The 21,087-nt window shown below is 34.0% G+C and overlaps 2 protein-coding genes and 1 pseudogene across 8 annotated transcripts in view; all 3 read left to right on the forward strand.

Moving 5' to 3' along the window:
* The first annotated feature begins 1,756 nt into the window (after positions 1-1,756).
* Positions 1,757-9,010, forward strand: LOC131593237 (putative disease resistance RPP13-like protein 1). Of its 7 annotated transcripts, none has more exons than XM_058865561.1 (6): positions 1,757-5,907; positions 6,012-6,135; positions 6,616-6,675; positions 6,778-7,037; positions 7,184-7,289; positions 8,577-9,010. In XM_058865561.1, the coding sequence occupies exon 1, from the start codon at positions 2,126-2,128 to the stop codon at positions 5,891-5,893; it is 3,768 nt and encodes a 1,255-aa protein (XP_058721544.1). In that variant the 5' UTR covers positions 1,757-2,125; the 3' UTR covers positions 5,894-5,907; positions 6,012-6,135; positions 6,616-6,675; positions 6,778-7,037; positions 7,184-7,289; positions 8,577-9,010. The 7 variants fall into 7 exon arrangements, with proteins under 7 accessions (XP_058721544.1, XP_058721545.1, XP_058721541.1 ...); XM_058865562.1 differs by having other exon boundaries at positions 6,778-7,009; XM_058865558.1 differs by lacking the exon at positions 8,577-9,010 and adding an exon at positions 7,670-8,030.
* LOC131659687 (putative disease resistance RPP13-like protein 1) lies at positions 6,898-20,705 on the forward strand (annotated as a pseudogene).
* Positions 10,375-21,087, forward strand: part of LOC131593236 (putative disease resistance RPP13-like protein 1) — a 76,022-nt gene continuing 65,309 nt past the window's right edge. The window contains exons 1-2 of the mRNA XM_058865552.1: positions 10,375-10,640; positions 11,327-11,504. The gene's annotated coding sequence lies outside the window, so the exon portion shown is untranslated. The remainder of the gene's footprint in view (positions 10,641-11,326; positions 11,505-21,087) is intronic.

Genomic DNA, 21,087 nt, shown 5'->3' on the forward strand with positions numbered 1-21,087 from the left:
GGTAAAAAAAACAATGTTCTCATGGTTGGTTCTTCTGATGTCTCAACACAAACACGTCCGTTGATTACATCTTCATCCACTTCAGCTGCATATGTTGGAAGGGGATAACACGATGATTATAAGAATGGTTAAAAGAAAAATTACGAGGATGTGTTATAATATAGAAGTTTGTGTCGATGTATGATAAACACAAATTTTTTTAGTGAAAGAGAATGTTCTAAGTTTTGATGTTTATAAATTAAAATTTTCAAAAATAATTTTATTAAATAAAATATAAATTGACCAATTGTATGCATATATGTTTGAACTACACAGTTTCCCAAACCTAAAATGTGGACTGAAGCTTGGAATGGATGGTAAGCTATTTCGTTTTCATCACATCACACTCAGTTTCTATGTTAGTTTAAGTATTATTGACATGGTTTCAAACCAAAATCTTTCATGAATTATTGCATATAACAAACTTCAAAACTCATTTCTCCTCACTGCAATAAATGCTTTCTCTTGTTGGGATGCGATTATCGAAACAATATCTCAAACGATATTATTGATGATTAACTAAATAGTTTTGTATTCTGTTCTTAAACAATCAGGTTTGATTAGGCAGCCAAAATATGGTCATATAAAGGAGCTTCATAGAGCTATCAATATGTGCGAGCGAGCTTTGGTTTCAACTGACACAATCGTTACTTCATTAAGGAGCTCCCAACAGGTTTTAACTCAATTCAAAGTTATTTTGCTATCTGCTTGTGTTTAGCTTATTTACCATCCTATTATACCATGTGTAACTTTTCGAGCCTCATGTATACTCTACGGAATCTAGATATTGTTCAGATTTTCTCTCAAATTAATGATTTAAGATCAGCTGTTAGAGTGTTGTTCAATAATATGCTTACAACGCACCCCCTTGGTTCATCAGCATCCTACTGAATTGTAGAAATGTTGTCTTTAATACTGCAAAAGTATATTAATAATTTATACTCTTTATTTTAGATTGGAGTGCAAACATTTCGAATGCAAATGTTATCGACAAATACTCAGATGTTCTCGTGGGAGAGTTTTGATGAAGTTGTTTCTTCCCTGGACGATAGCTCCACACTCAGTGCTTCTGGTCTCTATGAACAAATAAATGTAACACGATATGCAAGTGATTATCTTGGTATACAACTTAGTAAGCCTGAATATTTTTAAAGGTATATTTTTCTATATTTTGTTGTCAAAGAATGTGGTAGTACATTTTGAGTCATGGAGCACAGGAATCTTAGGTCTGGTCGCACAACTAGTTTTTTTTTTGTTACATGGACTTATCATATTGGTTGTTTACCAAAACATAATTTAGTCTTTTAAATATTACTATAATATTTCGCATAATTAAGATTTAGATATTTAATAAATTAAATGAATTTTACTAAAATAATAGTTTTCCATCCGAACTTTGACTTCGTTATTAAGAATTGATTTGGTGTTATAATCACTCTTTAAATTTTATTATGATGTTGTATTTTATAAAAATAAATATATGTGTCTTTTTAATGTTTTCATTTGTTTTATGTTATATGAAATTTATTTCAATTGTTTATTGTCTCTAATATTTCAAAATAATCGGTGTAGTTCTTTTATTTTGAATACTGAAGTATCACTAGTCTTTTTATAATCGAAATGATTACAAGCTAACTTTAATGTTTTCTTTGACAGAATTAAAAAGTGTAAACAAATGTGATTGCGAAAAAACTATAAAATTGTCAATTATGTGTGTCCCTCAAAAATGTGAACACAATCTTTTTCTTTTTGACTATTGACTATTGAGAAGCAAGAAAAGAAGAGGAAGTTTCCATGTAATTATTATTGTTGACTCTAGGTTGTAGCTTTTTCTTCTATACGCTGCAACAACTTAATAAGTTGCATTTTCTTCTATAAGTTGCAATAACTTAGTAATTCTTGTAGTCTTACTATTATTGAGTATCAATCATTAGGCAGTAATAAAAAAGTAGTGGACACAATCAATTCACCATCCAAAAAGTAGTTGAAATAACTTTCTATAATAACTCTTGTGAACCTGCATTTCCTTCTTCTACGTTGCATTTTCTGAATCCAATCTTACTATCTTACTTTGCTGAACTAAGTCATGGCGGCTATTGTTGGAGGAGCACTTCTTGCAGCTGCGATGGAGATGTTGGTGAAAAAGATTGTTTCTCGTGAATTTGTTGCTTTATTACGGAGGACTGAGCGTGACGATGAGTTGTTGGAAAAGCTGAAGATAACACTGCTGAGTCTTCAATCTGTACTTTATGATGCTGAGGACAAACAGATCACTAATCCTGCAGTCAAGGAGTGGCTGAACAGGCTGCAAGATGCTGTCTTTCAAGTTGACGATTTGTTTGACGAAATCAACACCGAGGCTTTAAGGCACCAAGTGGAAGCTGGCCAGGTTCTTAAAAAACTTTCTTCTCCTTTTAAAAGGTTCAATAAAAAGATCAATTCTAAACTGACAAAGTTATTTAAAAAACTAGAACAATTGAGAGACCAAAATCTTGGATTGAGAGGTGATTCCAACTGTGTTTGGAATGTAACTCCTACAAGTTCGGTTTTGGGAGATGAATCTGCTATTTATGGCAGAGATGATGACAAAAATAAACTTAAAGAGCTTTTGCTGTCAGAGGATGGTTGTGATAGTGAAAATAAAATAGGAGTGATTTCCATTGTGGGTATGGGAGGGTTAGGAAAATCAACATTAGCTAAACTCCTTTACAATGACACAGTAGTGAAGGATACATTTAAGGTGAGAGGATGGTCACATATTCCAAAAGTTATGGATGTTGTCACTGTCACTAAAACCATTCTTGAATCTGTCACTGCAGAAACAATTGCTGAGACTAACTTTGTTAAACTCCAAGAAAAATTGCAGCAAACTTTAAGTGGCAAAATGTTCTTGTTAGTATTGGATGATATGTCGCATGAAAACTATGTTGATTGGAATAGTCTAAGTGATATCTTTAATGTTGGGCAAATAGGAAGTAAGGTCATCATCACAGGTCGAGATGAAAGAGTTGCACTACCCACTTTAAAATCTCTCTATGTCCACCGTTTAAGCTCTTTGGAAACTGAAGATTCCTGGTCTTTATTAGCCAGACATGCATTTGTAGAAAGAAACTACCAACAATACCCTGATCTAGAAGAAATTGGTAGAGAAATTGCAAAAAAATGTGGCGGTTTACCATTAGCTGCAATAGCACTTGGGGGTATTCTCCGGTTCATGTCACCCGATCGTTGGAGTGATGTGTTAAACAATAGTATCTGGGAACAGACAAATGATGCGGTGCAGCCAGCTCTCCTATTGAGCTATCGTTATCTTCCAACTTCTTTAAAAGGATGCTTTGCTTATTGTTCAATTTTTCCAAAGAATTCAATCTTAGTGAAAAGGATGGTGGTTCAGTTGTGGATTGCAGAAGACTTAATACCTCAGCAGAATAGTGAGAAAAGTTGGGAAAAAGTAGCTGAAGAATACTTTGATGAACTAGTTTCGAGGTCTCTTATACTTCAACGGTCCATTGATGATAAGTCAAAAGAGTTCACTGGTGATGAAACAGCATGCTTTGAAATGCACGACCTCATCAATGATTTGGCTATGACAGTTTCATCTCCATTTTGCTCTAGGTTGGACAAACATAAGCCAGATGAAAGAGTAGATGAAAGGGTGCGTCACTTGTCATATGATAGATTAGAATATAACTCATCCGATAAATTTGATCTATTGCATGGGTTAAAAGGTCTACGAACTTTTCTACCTATGCCATTGCAAGTTTCATGGGAGTATTCTAATTCCGTGTTGTCGAAATTATTTTCTGACTTGTTGTCGAACATGACTCAATTACACGTGTTGTCACTTTCTCACTTTGAAAATTTCACTGAATTGCCCATCTCTATTGGAAAATTGATCTATCTGCGATACTTGAATCTCTCTAGCACTCGAATTAAAAGATTGCCTTCAGAAACATGCAAGCTTTACAATTTGCAGACGTTGTTGTTGTCAAGATGCAAGGAACTCACTGAATTGCCAAAGGACATGGGGAAATTGGTGAAACTACGCCACCTTGACATCAGCGGCACTAAATTGAAGAGAATGCCGGCACAAATGTCCAAATTAAAAAATCTACATACATTGTCTGACTTTATTGTGAGTAGCGTTAAGGACTTTGGATTGAAGATTGGAGATCTTGGAAAATATCCCTATCTACGAGGAAGCCTTTCCATCTCACAACTTGAAAATGTAATTGACTCATCCCATGCTTTTGAAGCAAACTTGGAGATGAAAAAAGAAATTGATGAGTTGGAACTAGGATGGTCTTACACTGCTCCTTCAAACTCACAAATACAAGTACTCGAACGGCTGCGTCCGTCAAAAAATTTGAAGAGTTTGACCATCTCTGGATATGGTGGAGACAAATTATCAAATTGGGTGGGAGATCCTTTATTTGTAAACATGGTGTGTTTGAAGATCACATGGTGTAATAAAATTTCAGTACTGCCATCCCTGGGGAAACTAAGTAATCTTAAAGAACTCTCATTTGTAGGGATGCAATCAGTAAAGAGTGTCGATACCATGTTCTATGGAAGTGGTTATTCTTCATTTCAACCATTTATCTCTTTAGAGACTCTAAGTTTTGAAGATATGGCAGAGTGGGAGGAATGGAAATTGATTGGAGGTACATCTATAGAGTTTCCTAGTCTTATACGTTTGTCTCTAAGTCGATGTCCAAAACTGAAAGAAAACATACCCGGCAACCTTCCTAAGCTTGAAAGTTTGTCACTTGAAAATTGTCCCGAACTTATAGGGATGACACCCAACAATCTTCCATCTCTTGCCGTCCTTAGGTTAGAGGATTGTCCCTTATTGACGGGGTCAACACATTCTATTACAAACCCACCATCAGACGTAAGCCAATTGGTGAATTGTCTCAATTCTCTTCAAAAGTTGACCTTATACAGAATTCCATCTCTAACATCCTTTCCGATAGACGGTCTTCCCAAAACCTTACGATCTCTCTATATTGATTATTGTGAGAATCTGGAGTTCTTTTCACATAAATCTTTTCACAATTACTCATTACTCGAGTATTTGAATATATCCAGTAGTTGTAATTCAATGACATCATTTATCTTGGGCTCTCTCCCTGTCCTCAAAAGTCTATATATTTACGGATGTGAACATTTAAAATCCATATCCATAGCAGAAGATGCATCGGAACAAAATCTAGTGTTTCTTAGAACCATCATAATAGAGAGTTGTAATGAACTAGAGTCGGTTTCCTTAACTGGATTGCCCATTCCTAACCTCACTGATTTAAGAGTGGATTGGTGTGAGAAGTTAAGTTCTCTATCTGAATCTATAAAGAATCTAACTAGCCTTCAAGAAATGACAATTACTGGCCTTCCAAATCTGCAATCTTTTCCCATAGATGATATACCTATCAATTTGCGGGGACTGTCGGTCGGCAAAGTTGGAGGGATTTTGTGGAATTCAACTTGGGAACATCTCACTTCTCTTTCAAAGCTGGATATTGAGGGAGATGATATTGTGAAGGGGCTGATGAAAAGGAAAGTTCCGTTTCTACCCACTAATCTTGTTTCCTTAGGGATCTTTCGTCTTGAAGATATAGAATGCTTGGATGGGAAGTGGCTTCAACATCTCTCCACTCTCCATAAACTTGAGATTTGTAACTCACCCAATCTCAAGTCATTGCCAGAAAAGGGGGAATTGCCTTCCTCTCTTAAAGAACTATATATCAATTTTTGTCCGTTGTTGAAAGAAAATTTGCGGAGGAAGAAAGGGAAAGAGTGGCTTAAGATTTGTCACATTCCCAAAATATTTATAAACTGGAAAATCATCGAATGAGTTGTTACATCAAGGTGAGTAACCAAAATACATCTTTCGTGTTTCCTGTTATAAATATCATCAATAAATATGTTTAATTTCAGGTGTTTATGGATATAACATTTTCTTCCTAATCTAGGTTTTGGTTTCATTTGGGGTTCAAATTGAAATTAAATGCTGAAAAGGATTGACAATTCCAACAAGATACAAGTCACATTCTGAAAGAGGATATCATAAATGGGTTGCTCAACAAGTCTAAAATTGTGAGTTCTAATTAACTTTTACTTTATTTTTTAATAGAATCAATTCCTGAGGTCAAGTGTTTATACTTTTATGTGAACAAATGAACATTGAGTATGTTTTATGTGACTATTGCTTGCTTAATTCCCCAAGTTATACACATGATATTAAGTAGTAATAACTAGTATATCAGGGAAAAAAACTAGAATAGAGTTGCAGTCTAATAACATGTATTGTCTCGGCGCCATCATTTATGTTGCATTGAATTTAAATCCATTAAGCAACATTCAGTTAGATGTGTTTCTGTAGACTGATTTTGTGTATTGAATATAGAGAGTCTATAATATAATTTGGTTATCTGGTTACTCTGACATTTTATTTTTGTTTGCCTCCATAACTATTATGTTAAAATTCCGTCCGTCGTGTTTTTCGATGTATACTTTTCCCCTTAGATTCGTTATGGGATTGATTGTTATGTTTAATAATATATTTTTGTTCACAAGGTTGATTCAAAGATGAAGGAGATTCAAAGAGAAGAAACAACAAAACAAGAGACAACAATTGTATGTGTTTTCTCAATCTGTTATGCATTACTTCATTTATATTTATGTTGTCTACCCATTACAAGTAGTTTCTTGCTTAATGAGGGGATATTCTTTGTCCAGGAAAGAAAGGTTTTATGAGCTTGGAATAGTATGGATGTCACAAACAAACAATATTGCAAGAAAGTGTTTGTATCTCCTCTGAGGCATTTAACCAAATGTTTCACTCTCCAAGGCTACAACATGGCTGTGACTATTTTTTTAAGAAGATATCAATTTCCATTTGATGTATATTTGTTTACACAAGTTCCATGTGTTGTTAAAGCCAAAATGAAGACTATTGCCACTAGTGCAAGTAATACATGAGGGTCGGGAAGTGCCTAGTAATTTTTATGAATTTTTTCCAATACAACAATAATTATGACTTTTTATCCCTTCCTCATTTTTTCATGAGTTGTCTCTACTTTAAGTTTATATATTATATGTTACTATTACTTATTGCAAATTTATCTTCTGTTTTTTTTTTCAGATTTTGGAAAGGCGTTTGATAAAAATATGTTGGATTTTGGCATCTCTTGTAGTAGGAAGGAGTTTGCTAAAGAGATGATGATTTTGGCACATAAATCTTGAGAATGGTTAGCTCTTCTCTTTTATTTTTGTTTCGAATTGGTTAACTTACATCATGCACTGCGTGTAAGTAGATCAAAACTGAACGAGTATCAATTATGCTTGTACCTCTGTTTGGATATTTCAAATGTGTTTTTTACATTATTCAGTTAATTTCAATTATATCTCCAACTTTACAAATACCAACTTAATGTCACTTAGGAAACTATTTTAGTCACTTAGAAAACTTTGGCCAACTTCATCATTAGTGCCTAATAACTCATCCATTCTTAATATTATTTGCTTCTGGTTACCACTTTGTTCAATTATAAATGAACACCATAAAGCTTGACACAATATTTCCATTTTTTAATGTTAATTAGCTTTGTGTTTGCTCAACTGAATGTAGATTCTTCCAATGGTTTACCCTACAAATATGAATGATGTCAGAAAATTTCCATGCCTTTGTAGAGAGATCATCCACATCAGTCAAGGAATAGAAGAGAGCTAGTATCTTGGAAAGACTCGAGAGTTTAGTTGAGCACAACAACAACTTTAACTAGTTTTGTTGGAGACACTACAACACCATCTTTTTATTGATTTTTCTTTACTGACAAGGGAATAGGTTTCTCAAGTTCAGCTTGTTTGTTAAATTGTAACATGTAAAACATATAAAATTGATTAATACAACGGAACTACAGCTACTCTGTAGTCGGAGACGTAGGCACAATTGGCCGAACTTCGTTATCAAATATCGTGTGTTCTCTTTATGTATTTTTTTCTGTATTTATTTTCTTTTGAATTGGAATTGTTGTTCTAAGGGACAAGTACCAGCATGATAATGAAAGGAATGTTTTCATAGTATGGACTGGTAAACATGCTACAGTTAGATTCATGTAGCAGGAGCTATTCCATTGATAGGGTTCTTGAAATTAATCATATGTGACAATCAAGGATAGTTAGAAATAGTAGATGTGGATGGAAGTTCACGTTACGTACAACTACGGTTGAAATGCAATATTTATTTAACTCATGTGAAGTGTTAATGTCCATAAATTGTTAATGCCACAATCCCTAATGAGAAATGGAGTTGTGAATGTCCACTTAGTCTTCACTTTGAAGATTAATTGTAATGGTGATCCACAAACCTCGAGGAGGGTATTATTTGTTCCGGAATCATATTTGCATACAGAGATTGCATTAGGATTGTGTTTGCATTGTCATGATGTTTGATATTTTGAGAACATGCCAGCATTTAGGCCTTATATTATGAAGTGATATGTGTACTTTCTTTGTGAATTTTGTACTTTCTTTAGATCATGATCCCCTATTTGCGATTGTGGACTTTGGGAGATGCTCTCAGACAATATTTGCTTGCTGCTTGGGAATTTGTTGTATTATCATGTAGTCACACCTATGTCGGCCGTAATGATGATCTCAAAAAGGAACAATGGCTTTCATGTAGGAATTATACATTGGTAGGTGTTCCCTGTAACTTCAGTTTTGATAGTTCATTCATGCTTTATGAAATGGACGACCATTGTGGAATGAGAGTTGCAGAGACTAATGACCATGGCGTTACTATAGAAGTTGTTAGGCTATATGTTAGGGAAGAAAATATTTGCATGGTTCAACAGTTTGGTTGCATGCAGCTTCATTAAGTTTGTAAATCAAAGCCTATATAAAGGCATCCAAGCTATGCTTTGTATATTATTAGGTTTGTAAAATCAAATACTAGTGAGAAATTTCATTTGCTCTTGCTTTCTCTCTGCTTGTGTATTTCTTGTTTCAGTTTAATATATGTCCCTTGATGTCAAATTATTGTTAGAGCAATGTTAGGTTTTTCTAATGTGAGTGTAAAAAATACTTTGAGTGTGTGAGAAACAAAAGAGTTTTTTGTTGTGTAAAAAAATATTGTGACTATTTTTCTGAGAAATATTCGACAAGTAATTACATTTTTGTCTGGTCCTGTGCAAAAATAAATGCAGAATTCGATTTTAGCTGATGGAAACTTTTGATGACAATACATCTAATAGCTCACAATGTTTGGACATTTGTGGATTCTAATTTACAACAAAGACTAGATGAAGTATCTCGTAGAAATGACCAATTGACACTTTCACAAATTCATCAAGAAATAGATTACTCAATGACTTGCGTGCCATGAGAGATTGGCTACTAAGCACCGTCTGAAAAAATTTGGTATGGTTATTGATAAATGCTGTTGTTTTTGTTCTAATGAGAAAAACAAACCACCTGTATTTTGGTTGTGTTGTATTAAGGATTATTTGGCCTAAGGTCCTTTGGTGGATTCAAATTTACAGAGTTCCACAGAAATGAAAGGAAGACCTAGATTCGTTGATTATCTCCACCAAAGGGAAGGGATGGAGAGTATATATTCTGAAATTGGTTGCTGCTGAAACTCTTTATAAAGTTTGGAAATACCGTAATGACATAAATTTTATGATAATAGTGTGAACCGGTCGAATTGGGAATCGGCCAGGTAATCGGTCTGGTTCAGTTGCTGGATTGGACAAGTCATTGAACCGGTGAATCCGTCAAAACTGGTATAAACTGCTAAAATTGGAAATATCGGCGGTTTTCCTGAACCGATGGTTTAAGGCTCTGTTTGGTAAGACATGTTTTCGAGCTTATAGCTTATGTCTTATGTCTTATAAGCTCATATGATAATTTAGACCCGTTTGGTAACGGTCTTTTCATCACGAGCTTATAGCTTATTTTACTAGCTTATAGCTTATTTTCCAGACGTTATTTCAAATAGCGTTTTAGCTTATGTCTTATAGCTTATTATTTTTTCTTCCTTTTTTATCCTTATTATTTTAATTAAAATTCATTTTTAACCCTTATTATTTTAATTAAAATTCATTTTTAACCCTTATTTCTATTCAACCGAGTTATCCAATTTATTCTGATTTAATCATACGGTTCGACCAGTGAACAGTAGTTCAACCAATAAACCAGAAAGTAACTAAATATCCTCCTTACCAATTTGATGTCGGATCTGATTTTTAAAAACTAAGATAGCTAAAAATATTATTGACATCTAGTTGATAAGGGGCTGGTGGAACAATTGCAATTTGGCCTAAATTATGTTACTAATTGCTGCAGAAAATAGTAAAAAAGTGAGGGGGAGACAGTCATGTTAATGGGCTGAAAATAGAATAAAAGAACATAAAAACAGTTAAACAAAATTAATCGGACCGACCGGTTTGAACCGGACCATACCGGTTCGGCCATCTCTTCCTCCTCCATCATTTTCTCCTGAAAACACCATGCGGGCCGGCCACTGGTTATCTGTTCATCTTCTACCTCTCTCTCTCTCAAGCTTCCATTAAAGACATGAAAAAAGCTTGTTGAAGGTAATGAGAAATTGATCAAAACTCAATCAAATTTGGTGAAATAAAAGTCTATCTCACTTATAATTTCATGGGGATCAAGAATATATGATTAGTTTTTGTTGATTTTGTCATTTTCTTGGTTTTTTGAATTTGGTGAAATTTTGCTCATGTTCATGAAAGGTTTTTTAGTGAAAAAGAAGTGATTTTTGAAAGATTAATTCAAATGCTTATGCTAAAATTAATGCTAATTGTATATGGTTTTTATGTATTGAATTTGATCTTGTGAAATTGCAATTGGAATAAAAAGCTTATTCTATGTTTATGTCAAAAAAATGAGTTTCATGAGAAAAAGTGATTATGAAAAAAAATCTATTTCATGTTATGTATTAGAACCACTGCTAATGCCATTCTAAATATGCAATTAGAACTATATTAACAAAAGCTAATGTCAATCAAGTTTCTTGAAATATGGTTTTTTGGTGAATGTATATAAGTGCTTATTAGTGTAAAAGTGATTATTTTGACTAATTGTTGCATATTGCCTAAACCAAACTTGTTGCTATACTACATGCAATCTATTATGACACTAAATGCAAATTGGTGGTTAGATTGAGAGGAGCCTACACTATGTTAATTTTCATGCTACTTTAATGTAAATTTTCACGAATAATTAAGCTACTTTTATGATCAAATCAATTCCAAAACAGCGGCATAATCAAAGTAAACACCATATACATTCAACAAGAACATTTCATACAAGCAAGAACATGACCAGTGGCATGAGATGAAGAGAGTTCAAGGCTTACCGACGGAGCGGGGATTTGCTCCGGTTAGTATTGAAAATTGTCGATAAATTCACCAACGAGAAACGCGGAAAACTTCAAAGTAAGATTTTTTCACTCCAATTAATTTCCAATGATGACAATAATTGAATATAGATGAATAATCTTGAATATTACTTGTTGAAACTTTGATGATGAATGTAGATTAGAACCTTGAAGTAAAATGATGAATATGTTGATGAATGTGGTAAACCTTTAAGTCATGAAACTTGATGAAATCTTGGATGATGATGATGATTGAATAATTGTTAGATGTAGAATATAACATTTGCACTTGAATATGAATAACATTGAGATGATAACACTTGAATTTTGTTTATTCTTGAATGATGAATACTTGTGGAATTGTTGTATTTTGTTGAATTTTGGATGGAGGTTTAGTTTCCCCAATCTAGAATTTCCATTTTTGAAATTCTAGATGGTGATGGTGATGAACTTTTGTGATGGTTAGGGATGTAGTAATGGAAAATTGAGAGAGTGGAGAAAAATGAAAGTACGAACATGGTGAAAATGGTTAAAATGCTTAGGTCCCCAAAATTATGGAAATGGAGGATTTTTATAGTTTTTGTGGGTGGTTGTGAACCTTTAGATTGTAATCCAAGTTAGAAGTTTATCAATGGTCGAAAAGCAATTAGAGGCTTAGTTGCGGATCATTAACCGTAGCCGTTGGATGAAAAGTTATCAATGGTGGAGGTATAGTAGAAAATTGGTTTGATTTTGTGTTAGTTTGAAAACTTTAAGGAAGTTGAAGTTAGCTAAGGGTAAATGTGTAAATGCATGAGTTTGAGAATAAATAGGTAGTTGAAGGAAGTTAGAGGGAAGACATGATGAGGTTTAGCATAAATACCAAGTCTCAATGTAAGACTAATGGTCACTTGAACTAAACTTGAATTTTGCTTTGTATTTCCTTTTGAATTTACCTTTGAATTCACCACTTTTACTTTGAATTTTTGTGAATTAAGCCATTCCTTTGAAAGTTCTTTTTTGAGAAGTGATTTTGTTGAAAATAAGTGCTTTTGTTGGTGGTCAAATTCTGACTTTGTAAGGGTTGCACCCCTAGTGCGATATCTTATAAATTGCGTATTGAAAAAAAAAAAATTCTGACTTTTTACTTGAGAAGTACATAAACCCCCTAAGCGTGAGGCCTAGTAACGGCGATATGCTTAAGTTTATCGGTTGGCAGATTATCCGAGATATGCATCCCGAGCGTACATAAGTCCTAAAGTAGTTTATCGGTTGCTTTATTTTACTGTATATCTGAGATCTTATTTGTTTTGATACTAAACAGTGATGCTTTGTATCCGTGTTATTTTGTGTTTGTTACATTCTTCCTAAAGTATTTCCTACTAAATTAAGTTGATAAAATGGACACTTATATTTTATTTTTTATGTTGAGAATCATAACAATCTGTTTCTCAACATATTTCAATTTATTTATGTTTTTCAAACAATTTTAGATGAAAAAAATGCATTATAATACATATATCATTTTCTTATATATCAATAGCATACTCAAAATTTAACTCACTAATCAACATTTTATTTTTATTATAAGAAGTATTTTGAAAGACATGGATTTAAAATTTATTTTGAATTAAAATTTTTAACAACACAAGAATCGCTCCAAATAAATATATTTAGTTAGCTGAGTATATTTCCTATAATTTACCACCACTTCTCAAAAGACAAGATCTTGTATTGAGTATCTATTTGAGGTCACAGGTTCAAATTCCAATAAATACAAAAATATATTATTTCAAATATTAATTTTTTTTACATTAAAATAATAAAATTTAAAATTCATATATGATTTATATAAAACAAATTTACTTATTTTTATACGTAGTTATCTAAACTAAACAGCCCATGTGAGTCTCGTTTCATTTGTTATATTACTCCCTCCGTCTATTATTATATTTCCATGACAGTGCATTATTGAAGTAATTATTATTTTATTTTGGTTGACAGTCTGTAGCTTTTACTTCTATACGTTGCAACTTGCATTGCATTGCATTTTGTTTTAAAAGGTTTAATAAAAAGATCAATTCTAAACTGCAAAAACTATTTGGAAGGTTAGAACATTTGAGAAACCAAAATCTCGGATTGAAAGAAGGTGTTTCCAGCTGTGTTAGGAATATAACTCCTACAAGTCCTTTTTTAGGAGATGAATCTGCTATTTATGGCAGAGATGATGATAGAAAGAAACTCAAAGAGTTTTTGCTGTCAGAGGATGGTTGTGATAGTGGAAATAAAATAGGAGTGATTTCCATTTGGGGTATGGGAGGGTTAGGAAAAACAACACTAGCTAGACTCCTTTACAATGACCGTGAAGTGGAGGACAAATTTAAGGTGAGAGGGTGGTCACATATTCCAAAAGATTTTGATGCTGTCATTGTCACTAAAACCATTCTTGAATCTGTCACTTCAGGAACAATTACAGAGACTAACTTTTCTAAACTTCAAGACCAATTGCAACAAACTTTAAGTAACAAAAAGTTTTTACTAGTATTAGATGATATATGGCATGCAGATGAGAACTATGTTGGTCGGAATAGTCTAAGTGATATCTTTAATGTTGGACAAATAGGAAGTATGATCATCATCACAACTCGAGATGAACGAGTCATACTACCCGAGCATAAAAATTGTGTCCACCATTTAAGATCTTTGGAAATTGAAGATTCATGGTCTTTACTATCTAGACATGCATTTGTAGAGAGAAACTACCAAGAACATCCTGAATATCCCAAACTAGAAAAAATTGGTAGAAAAATAGTCGAAAAGTGTGGCGGTTTACCATTAGCTGCACTAACATTGGGGGGTGTTCTTTGCAAGAAATTGTCAGAAGATCATTGGAAGAGTGTGTTAGACAATAGTATTTGGAAGCACACAAATGATGCTCTACTATTGAGCTATCATTATCTTCCAACTTCTTTAAAGGGATGCTTTGCTTATTGTTCAATATTTCCAAAGAACCTAATCTTAGGAAAAAAGATGGTGATTCAGTTGTGGATTGCAGAATGCTTAATAATACCAGCGCTGAATAGTGAGAAAAGTTTGGAAAAAGTAGCTGAAGAAAACTTTGATGAACTAGTGTCGAGGTCTCTAATACTTCAACGATCCATTGATGATGAGTCAAAAGAGTTCATTGGTGATGAGGAAGTTTGCTTTGAAATGCACGATCTCATCAATGATTTAGCTATGGCAGTTTCATCTCCATATTGCACTAGGTTGGACAAACATAAGCCAGATATAAAGGTGCGATACTTGACATACGACAGATTTGAATATAACTCAGACGATAAATTTGAAAAATTGTATGGATTAAAAGGTTTACGAACTTTTCTACCCATTCCGTTGCAATATAAATGGGGTTATGATAATTCTGTTTCGTCGAAGTTATTTTCTGACTTGTTGTCGACAATGACAATTACACGTGTTGTCTCTTTCAAACTATAGAAATATCACAAAGTTACCCAACTCTATTGGAAATTTGGTTTACTTGCGATACTTGAATCTCTCTGATACTTCGATTATAAGGCTTCCTTCAGAAACTTGCAAGCTTTACAATTTGCAGACGATGCTATTGTCAAGATGCGAGAAACTCACTGAATTACCAAAAGACATGGGAAAATTGTTGAAACTACGCCACCTTGACATCACTGGCACTAAGCTGAAGAAAATGCCGGCTCAAATATCCAAATTAGAAAGTCTACAAACATTGTCGGACTTTATTGTGAGCAGTGTCGAGGATGTTGGGTTGAAGATTGAAGATCTTGGAAAATATCCCCATCTTCGGGGAAGCCTTTCCATCTCACAACTTGAAAATGTAATTGAACCATCCGATGCTTCCCAAGCAAACTTGGAGATGAAAAAAGAAATCGACAAGTTGGAACTAGGATGGTCTTACAGTGCTCCTTCAAACTCACAAATACATAGTGTTGTATTGGAACGATTGCGTCCGTCGACAAATTTGAAGAATTTGACCATCTCCGGATATGGTGGAGACAAATTACCAAACTGGATGAATGATCCTTTATTTAGCAACATGGTGTGTTTGAGGATCTCAGGGTGTAAAAAATGTTCAAGGCTGCCATCCCTAGGGCAACTAGGTAGTCTTAAAGAACTTTTTATTAGTGACATGCAATCAGTAAAGAGTGTTGGTACTGTCTTCTATGGAAGTGGTTCTTCTTCATTTCAACCATTTACCTCTTTAGAAACTCTAATCTTTGAAGATATGTCAGAATGGGAGGAATGGAAGTTGATTGGAGGTACATCCATAGAGTTTCCTAGTCTTATACGTTTGTCTCTAAAGTGCTGCCCGAAACTGAAAGAAAACATACCTGGAAACCTTCCTAAGCTTCAAAGTTTGTCACTTGAAAATTGTCCCGAACTCGAAGGGATGACACCCAACAATCTTCCTTCACTTGCCAACCTTAACTTAGGGGATTGTCCCTTATTGATGGGGTCAAGACATTCTATTACAAACCCACCATGTGACGTATTCAGCCAATTGGTGATTTGTCTCAATTCTCTTCAAAAGTTGACCTTACACGCAATTTCATCTCTAACATCCTTTCCGAAAGACGGTCTTCCCAAAACCTTACAATCTCTCTATATCATTTCCTGTGAGAATCTGGAATTCTTTTCTCATGAATCTTTTCATAATTACTCATCACTGGAGGAATTGAGGATATCTGGTAGTTGTAATTCAATGACATCATTTACCTTGGGCTCTCTCCCTGTCCTCGAAAGATTATATATTTTCGATTGTAACCATTTAAAATCCATATCAATAGCAGAAGATGCATCGGAACCAAATCTAGTGTTTCTTAGAAGCATCACAATATGGAGTTGCAATGAACTGGAGTTAGTTTCTCTAAGTGGGTTGCCAATTCCTAAACTCACTTATTTAAGTTTGCGGGACTGCGAGAAGTTAAGTTCTCTACCAGAATCAATAAAGACTCTAACTAGCCTTCAACAAATGGAAATTCGTGAGCTTCCAAATCTCCAATCCTTTTCCATTGGTGATTTGCCTAACAATTTGCGGGAATTGTCGGTCAGCAAAGTTGGAGGGATTTTGTGTGATACAACTTGGCAACATCTCACTTCTCTTTCAAAGCTGACTATTTTGGGTGATGATTTTGTGAAGGGGCTGATGGAAAGCCGAGTTCCGTTTCTACCCACTAATCTTGTTTCATTATATATCTATAATCTTGAAGATATAGAATGCTTGGATGGAAAGTGGCTTCAACATCTCACCTCTCTCCATGAACTTTACATTTCTTTTTCACCCAAGCTCAAGTCGTTGCCAGAAAAGGGGGATTTGCCTTCCTCTCTTAAAAAACTGCATATCACATGGTGTCCATTTTTGAAAGAAAACTTGCAGAGGAAGAAAGGGAAAGAGTGGCGTAAGATTTCTCACATTCCCTCAATATATATAAACTTCAAAATCATCGAATGAGTATTACATCAAGGTGAGCCACCAAAATACATCTTTTCTGTTTCCTGTTATAAATATCATCAATAAATATGTTTAATTTCATTCATTCTTAATTTTATTTGTTTCTGGTTACTATTTTGTTCTATTAAACTTTACACAATATCTCCATTTGTTTTTCTGTTAGGTAGATCTGTCCAATGATTTTCCCTACAAATCTGAATGACCGATATCCGGAAAATTTCCATACATCTGTTGGGAGATCCTCAACATCAGTCAAGACACATTCATCCTATATTAGAGGCATTCAGAATTGGAGCATCCCCGCCACCTTCAAGGAACAAAAGAGAGCCATCTAGGAAAGACTCAAGAGTTTAATTGATCATAGCAACAACTTTGCCTAGTTATGTTGGAGACATTGCAACACCTTTTTATTTATTTTTGTTTTCTGATAAGTGAATAGGTTAATTGATTTCAGTCGCTGTAGTAAATTGTAACATGTAAAACATAAATATGATTAATAAAACGGAACTGCAGCTGCTCTGTAGTCGGAGACGTAAGCACAATTGGCCGAACTTCGTTATCAAATATCGTGTGTTCTCTTTATGTATTTTTTTTCGTATTTGTTTAGTTTTGAATTGGAATTGTTGTTCTAATAATTTAAAATACATTGAATTTTGAACTCTCTTCTTGACCTGTAAAGATGTCATGAGTTTGCCAAAAGTATATCACAACAAAATGATTAGTATGTGGCTGAAAACTTGGATGAAGAAATGGCAAACATGTGTGTTTATTAATGCAGTTCTCTGGTGAACATTGATCTTGAGAAGCAAGGGAAATGTCACATAAAATGAGTGTTTTCATAGTATGGACTGGTAAACATGCTGGCATTAAATTTGCTTAGAGTGTGGAGTTTGTCCATATTACTAAGAAAAGGAGAATGATCAAATTTTAGGTATGTCTGTCTTTATAGGCGAAGCTTTTGTTTTATTTCAAGGACTTATTTTATGTATAACACATGATGGGTATAGTTGGATGACTAAACTATTCTTTTTAGAGAGGATTAATATTTGTAGGTGAATGGTTTGCATTTTGTGTTACGGCGTACAGAAGTGCATCGTTTGGCACAGCCGTGATTGTTACCAACACAGCGGTGCATGGCTCGACATAGCCGTGATTGTTACCCACTTGTGCTTCAGTACATTATACATCAATATATAGCATATCGGGAAAAGGTTTTGCTTCTAAATTACTGATTTATGATAACTCCCCTTGCAATTCCTTTGAAAATGACTCTATTTCCTGCAAGGCAAACAAAATATAAATTGACCAATTGTACGCATATATGTTTGAACTACACAGTTTCCCAAACCTAAAATGTGGACTGAAGCTTGGAATGGATGGTAAGCTATTCAGTGTTGTCAAATATCGGTTATATCGCCGATATACCGGTTTTCCATATCGGAATTTGCCTTTCCGATACGAGATCCGATATTCCGTTTCAATTTCGCGACGCTCCGCATATCGGCCGTTTTCCCCTATACCGGTATACCGGTTTTGGATTCCATATCAGAAATTATTTTTTTCTGATTATTTTTTTAACAAGTTATATTAAAAAATAATTTAAATATTGAATGTGAAGAGGTGGAAGGTTAAAGTAGGCTAGGTGAAGAGGTGGGACAGTAAAAGATGGACAGTAATAATTAGTAATGGGCTGTGAAGAGGTGAAGAGGTGCACAATATTTGAAGAGGTGGAGTAATAATTACGTGGTCAAGAGTATGGATATTAACATAATAATTAATAATGGGCTGTGAAGAGGTGAAGAGGTGCACAGTATTTGAAGAGGTGAAGTGATAATTGGGAAGCTGTTTATAGAGAGCATCAGGTGTTGGAGAGCCTACAAGATGTACTAGACAAACAACTAAAAAGAGAAAAGCAACTCCAAACCCCAATGTTATTGGCACTTCATCTAAAACAAAGAAGTCGGCTGCATCTAGGAAAGGAAAGCAACATGTGGTTGAAGAGCAAGATCCTGTTTTTGTAGAATCAGAAGAAGAATTTGAGGATATTATTTCAGATGATTCAATTGAAGAAGCTGAAGGATATGCCTCACTATCGGAAAATGAGGACAATGATTATGTTGGGGAATAATTAGACCTTTATCACTAGTTATGCTTAGAAGTTATGCTTAGAAGAACTACTAGTTATTCCTTATTTTGAAGTTTGAAGCTTAGAAGTTATGCTTAGAAGAACTACTAGTTATTCCTTATTTTGAAGTTTGAAGCTTAGAAGTTATGCTTAGAAGAACTATCGTTTTAAGTCATTTTGATTTTGAATTTTGAAGTTTGACCTACTTGGTTGTTAGAACTTGTCATTTTGAGTTTAATCTTAAGTAAACTTTTTTAAAAGTTGTTTATGTCAAGTAGCTTTTTTGTGTTTCATGTTTTATTTTAATCGCTTTTGTGGTTTCCGATATTTGCCCGTTACGATATCCGATATTTCTCATATCGGATTTTTGGTGATCCGATATTTTCCGCGATCCGATATTAACAACACTGAAGCTATTTCGTTTTCATCACATCACACTCAGTTTCTATGTTAGTTTAAGTATTATTGACATGGTTTCAAACCAAAATCTTTCATGAATTATTGCATATAACAAACTTCAAAATTCATTTCTCCTCACTGCAATAAATGCTTTCTCTTGTTGGGATGCGATTATCGAAACAGTATCTCAAACGGTATTATTGATGATTAACTGAATAGTTTTGTATTCTGTTCTTAAACAATGCAGGTTTGATTAGGCATCCAAAATATGGTCATATAAAGGAACTTTATAGAGCTATCAATATGTGTCCAGCGAGCTTTGGTTTCAACTGACACAATCGTTACTTCATTAAGGAGCTCCCAACAGGTTTTAACTCAATTCAAAGTTATTTTGCTATCTGCTTGTGTTTAGCTTATTTACCATCCTATTATACCATGAGTAACTTTTCGAGCCTCATGTATATACTCTACGGAATCTAGAGATTGTTCTGATTTTCTCTCAAATTAATGATTTAAGATCAGCTGTTAGAGTGTTGTTCAATAATATGCTTACAACGGACCCCCTTGGTTCATCAGCATCCTACTGAATTGTAGAAATGATGTCTTTAATACCACAAAAGTATATTAATAATTTAAACTCTTTATTTTAGATTGGAGTGCAAACATTTCGAATGCAAATGTTATCGACAAATACTCAGATGTTCTCATGGGAGAGATTTGATGAAGTTGTTTCTTCCCTGGACGATAGCTCCACACTCAGTGCTTCTGGTCTCTATGAACAAATAAATGTAACACGATTATCTTGGTATACAACTAAGTAAGCCTGAATATTTTTAAGGGTATGTTTTTCTATATTTTGTTGTCAAAGAATGTGGGAGTACATTTTGAGTCATGGAGCACAAGAATCTTAGGTCTGGTCGCACTCCACCGACTTGACCAAGGAAAATGGAACTTGTCGCACTAGAAATGGACTTATCAGGTTGCATATTCTTACTTTAGATACTTAACTACATCCTTAGGAAATGAGGCATCACCATTGTCTCCAGCCACACCCTTTTGGACCAAGCATTCAAGACTCTTCATCGTGTTTTCCTTCGTTGCAATTACATCACAAAATATTGGATTCGGTTGGCCTTAACGATTGACATGATGAATCTTGACACAAATACCTTCGATAGTCTTTTCCATATTTGTAATCGTGAATGAAGCCTCAACTCAAGCAACTGATCATTATAACAATCACCTTGAATTTCAAATTCTTTAGTTTTTTTTTGTCATTTCAAAATAAATAAATTTAACTTAGATACAATACTCCATAAACTTTCATCATTTTAACAATTCTTCATTTTTATATCCAAATAATAAATTTTGTACAAATTATTTTAAATTTCCTCAAAATATTACATTTCCTCATCAAAATAGTTCATCCAAACACACTATTAGTGTTTCTAAATGAACTAGACCATATCAGCGTGAACCTTTTCCACTCATGTGTAGAAAGTTAAAATGTTTCAAATGACTATCAATTATGTTTGACATTATTCACTTAGAAATCATTGGGCAACTCCATCATTAGTGCCTAAAATCTCATTCAATCTTAATCTTATTTGCTTCTGGTTACTTGCTTTGTTCAAAGGT

The sequence above is a fragment of the Vicia villosa genome, linkage group LG3 (genome assembly GCF_029867415.1).
Source record: "Vicia villosa cultivar HV-30 ecotype Madison, WI linkage group LG3, Vvil1.0, whole genome shotgun sequence".
Taxonomy (NCBI): Eukaryota; Viridiplantae; Streptophyta; class Magnoliopsida; order Fabales; family Fabaceae; genus Vicia; species Vicia villosa.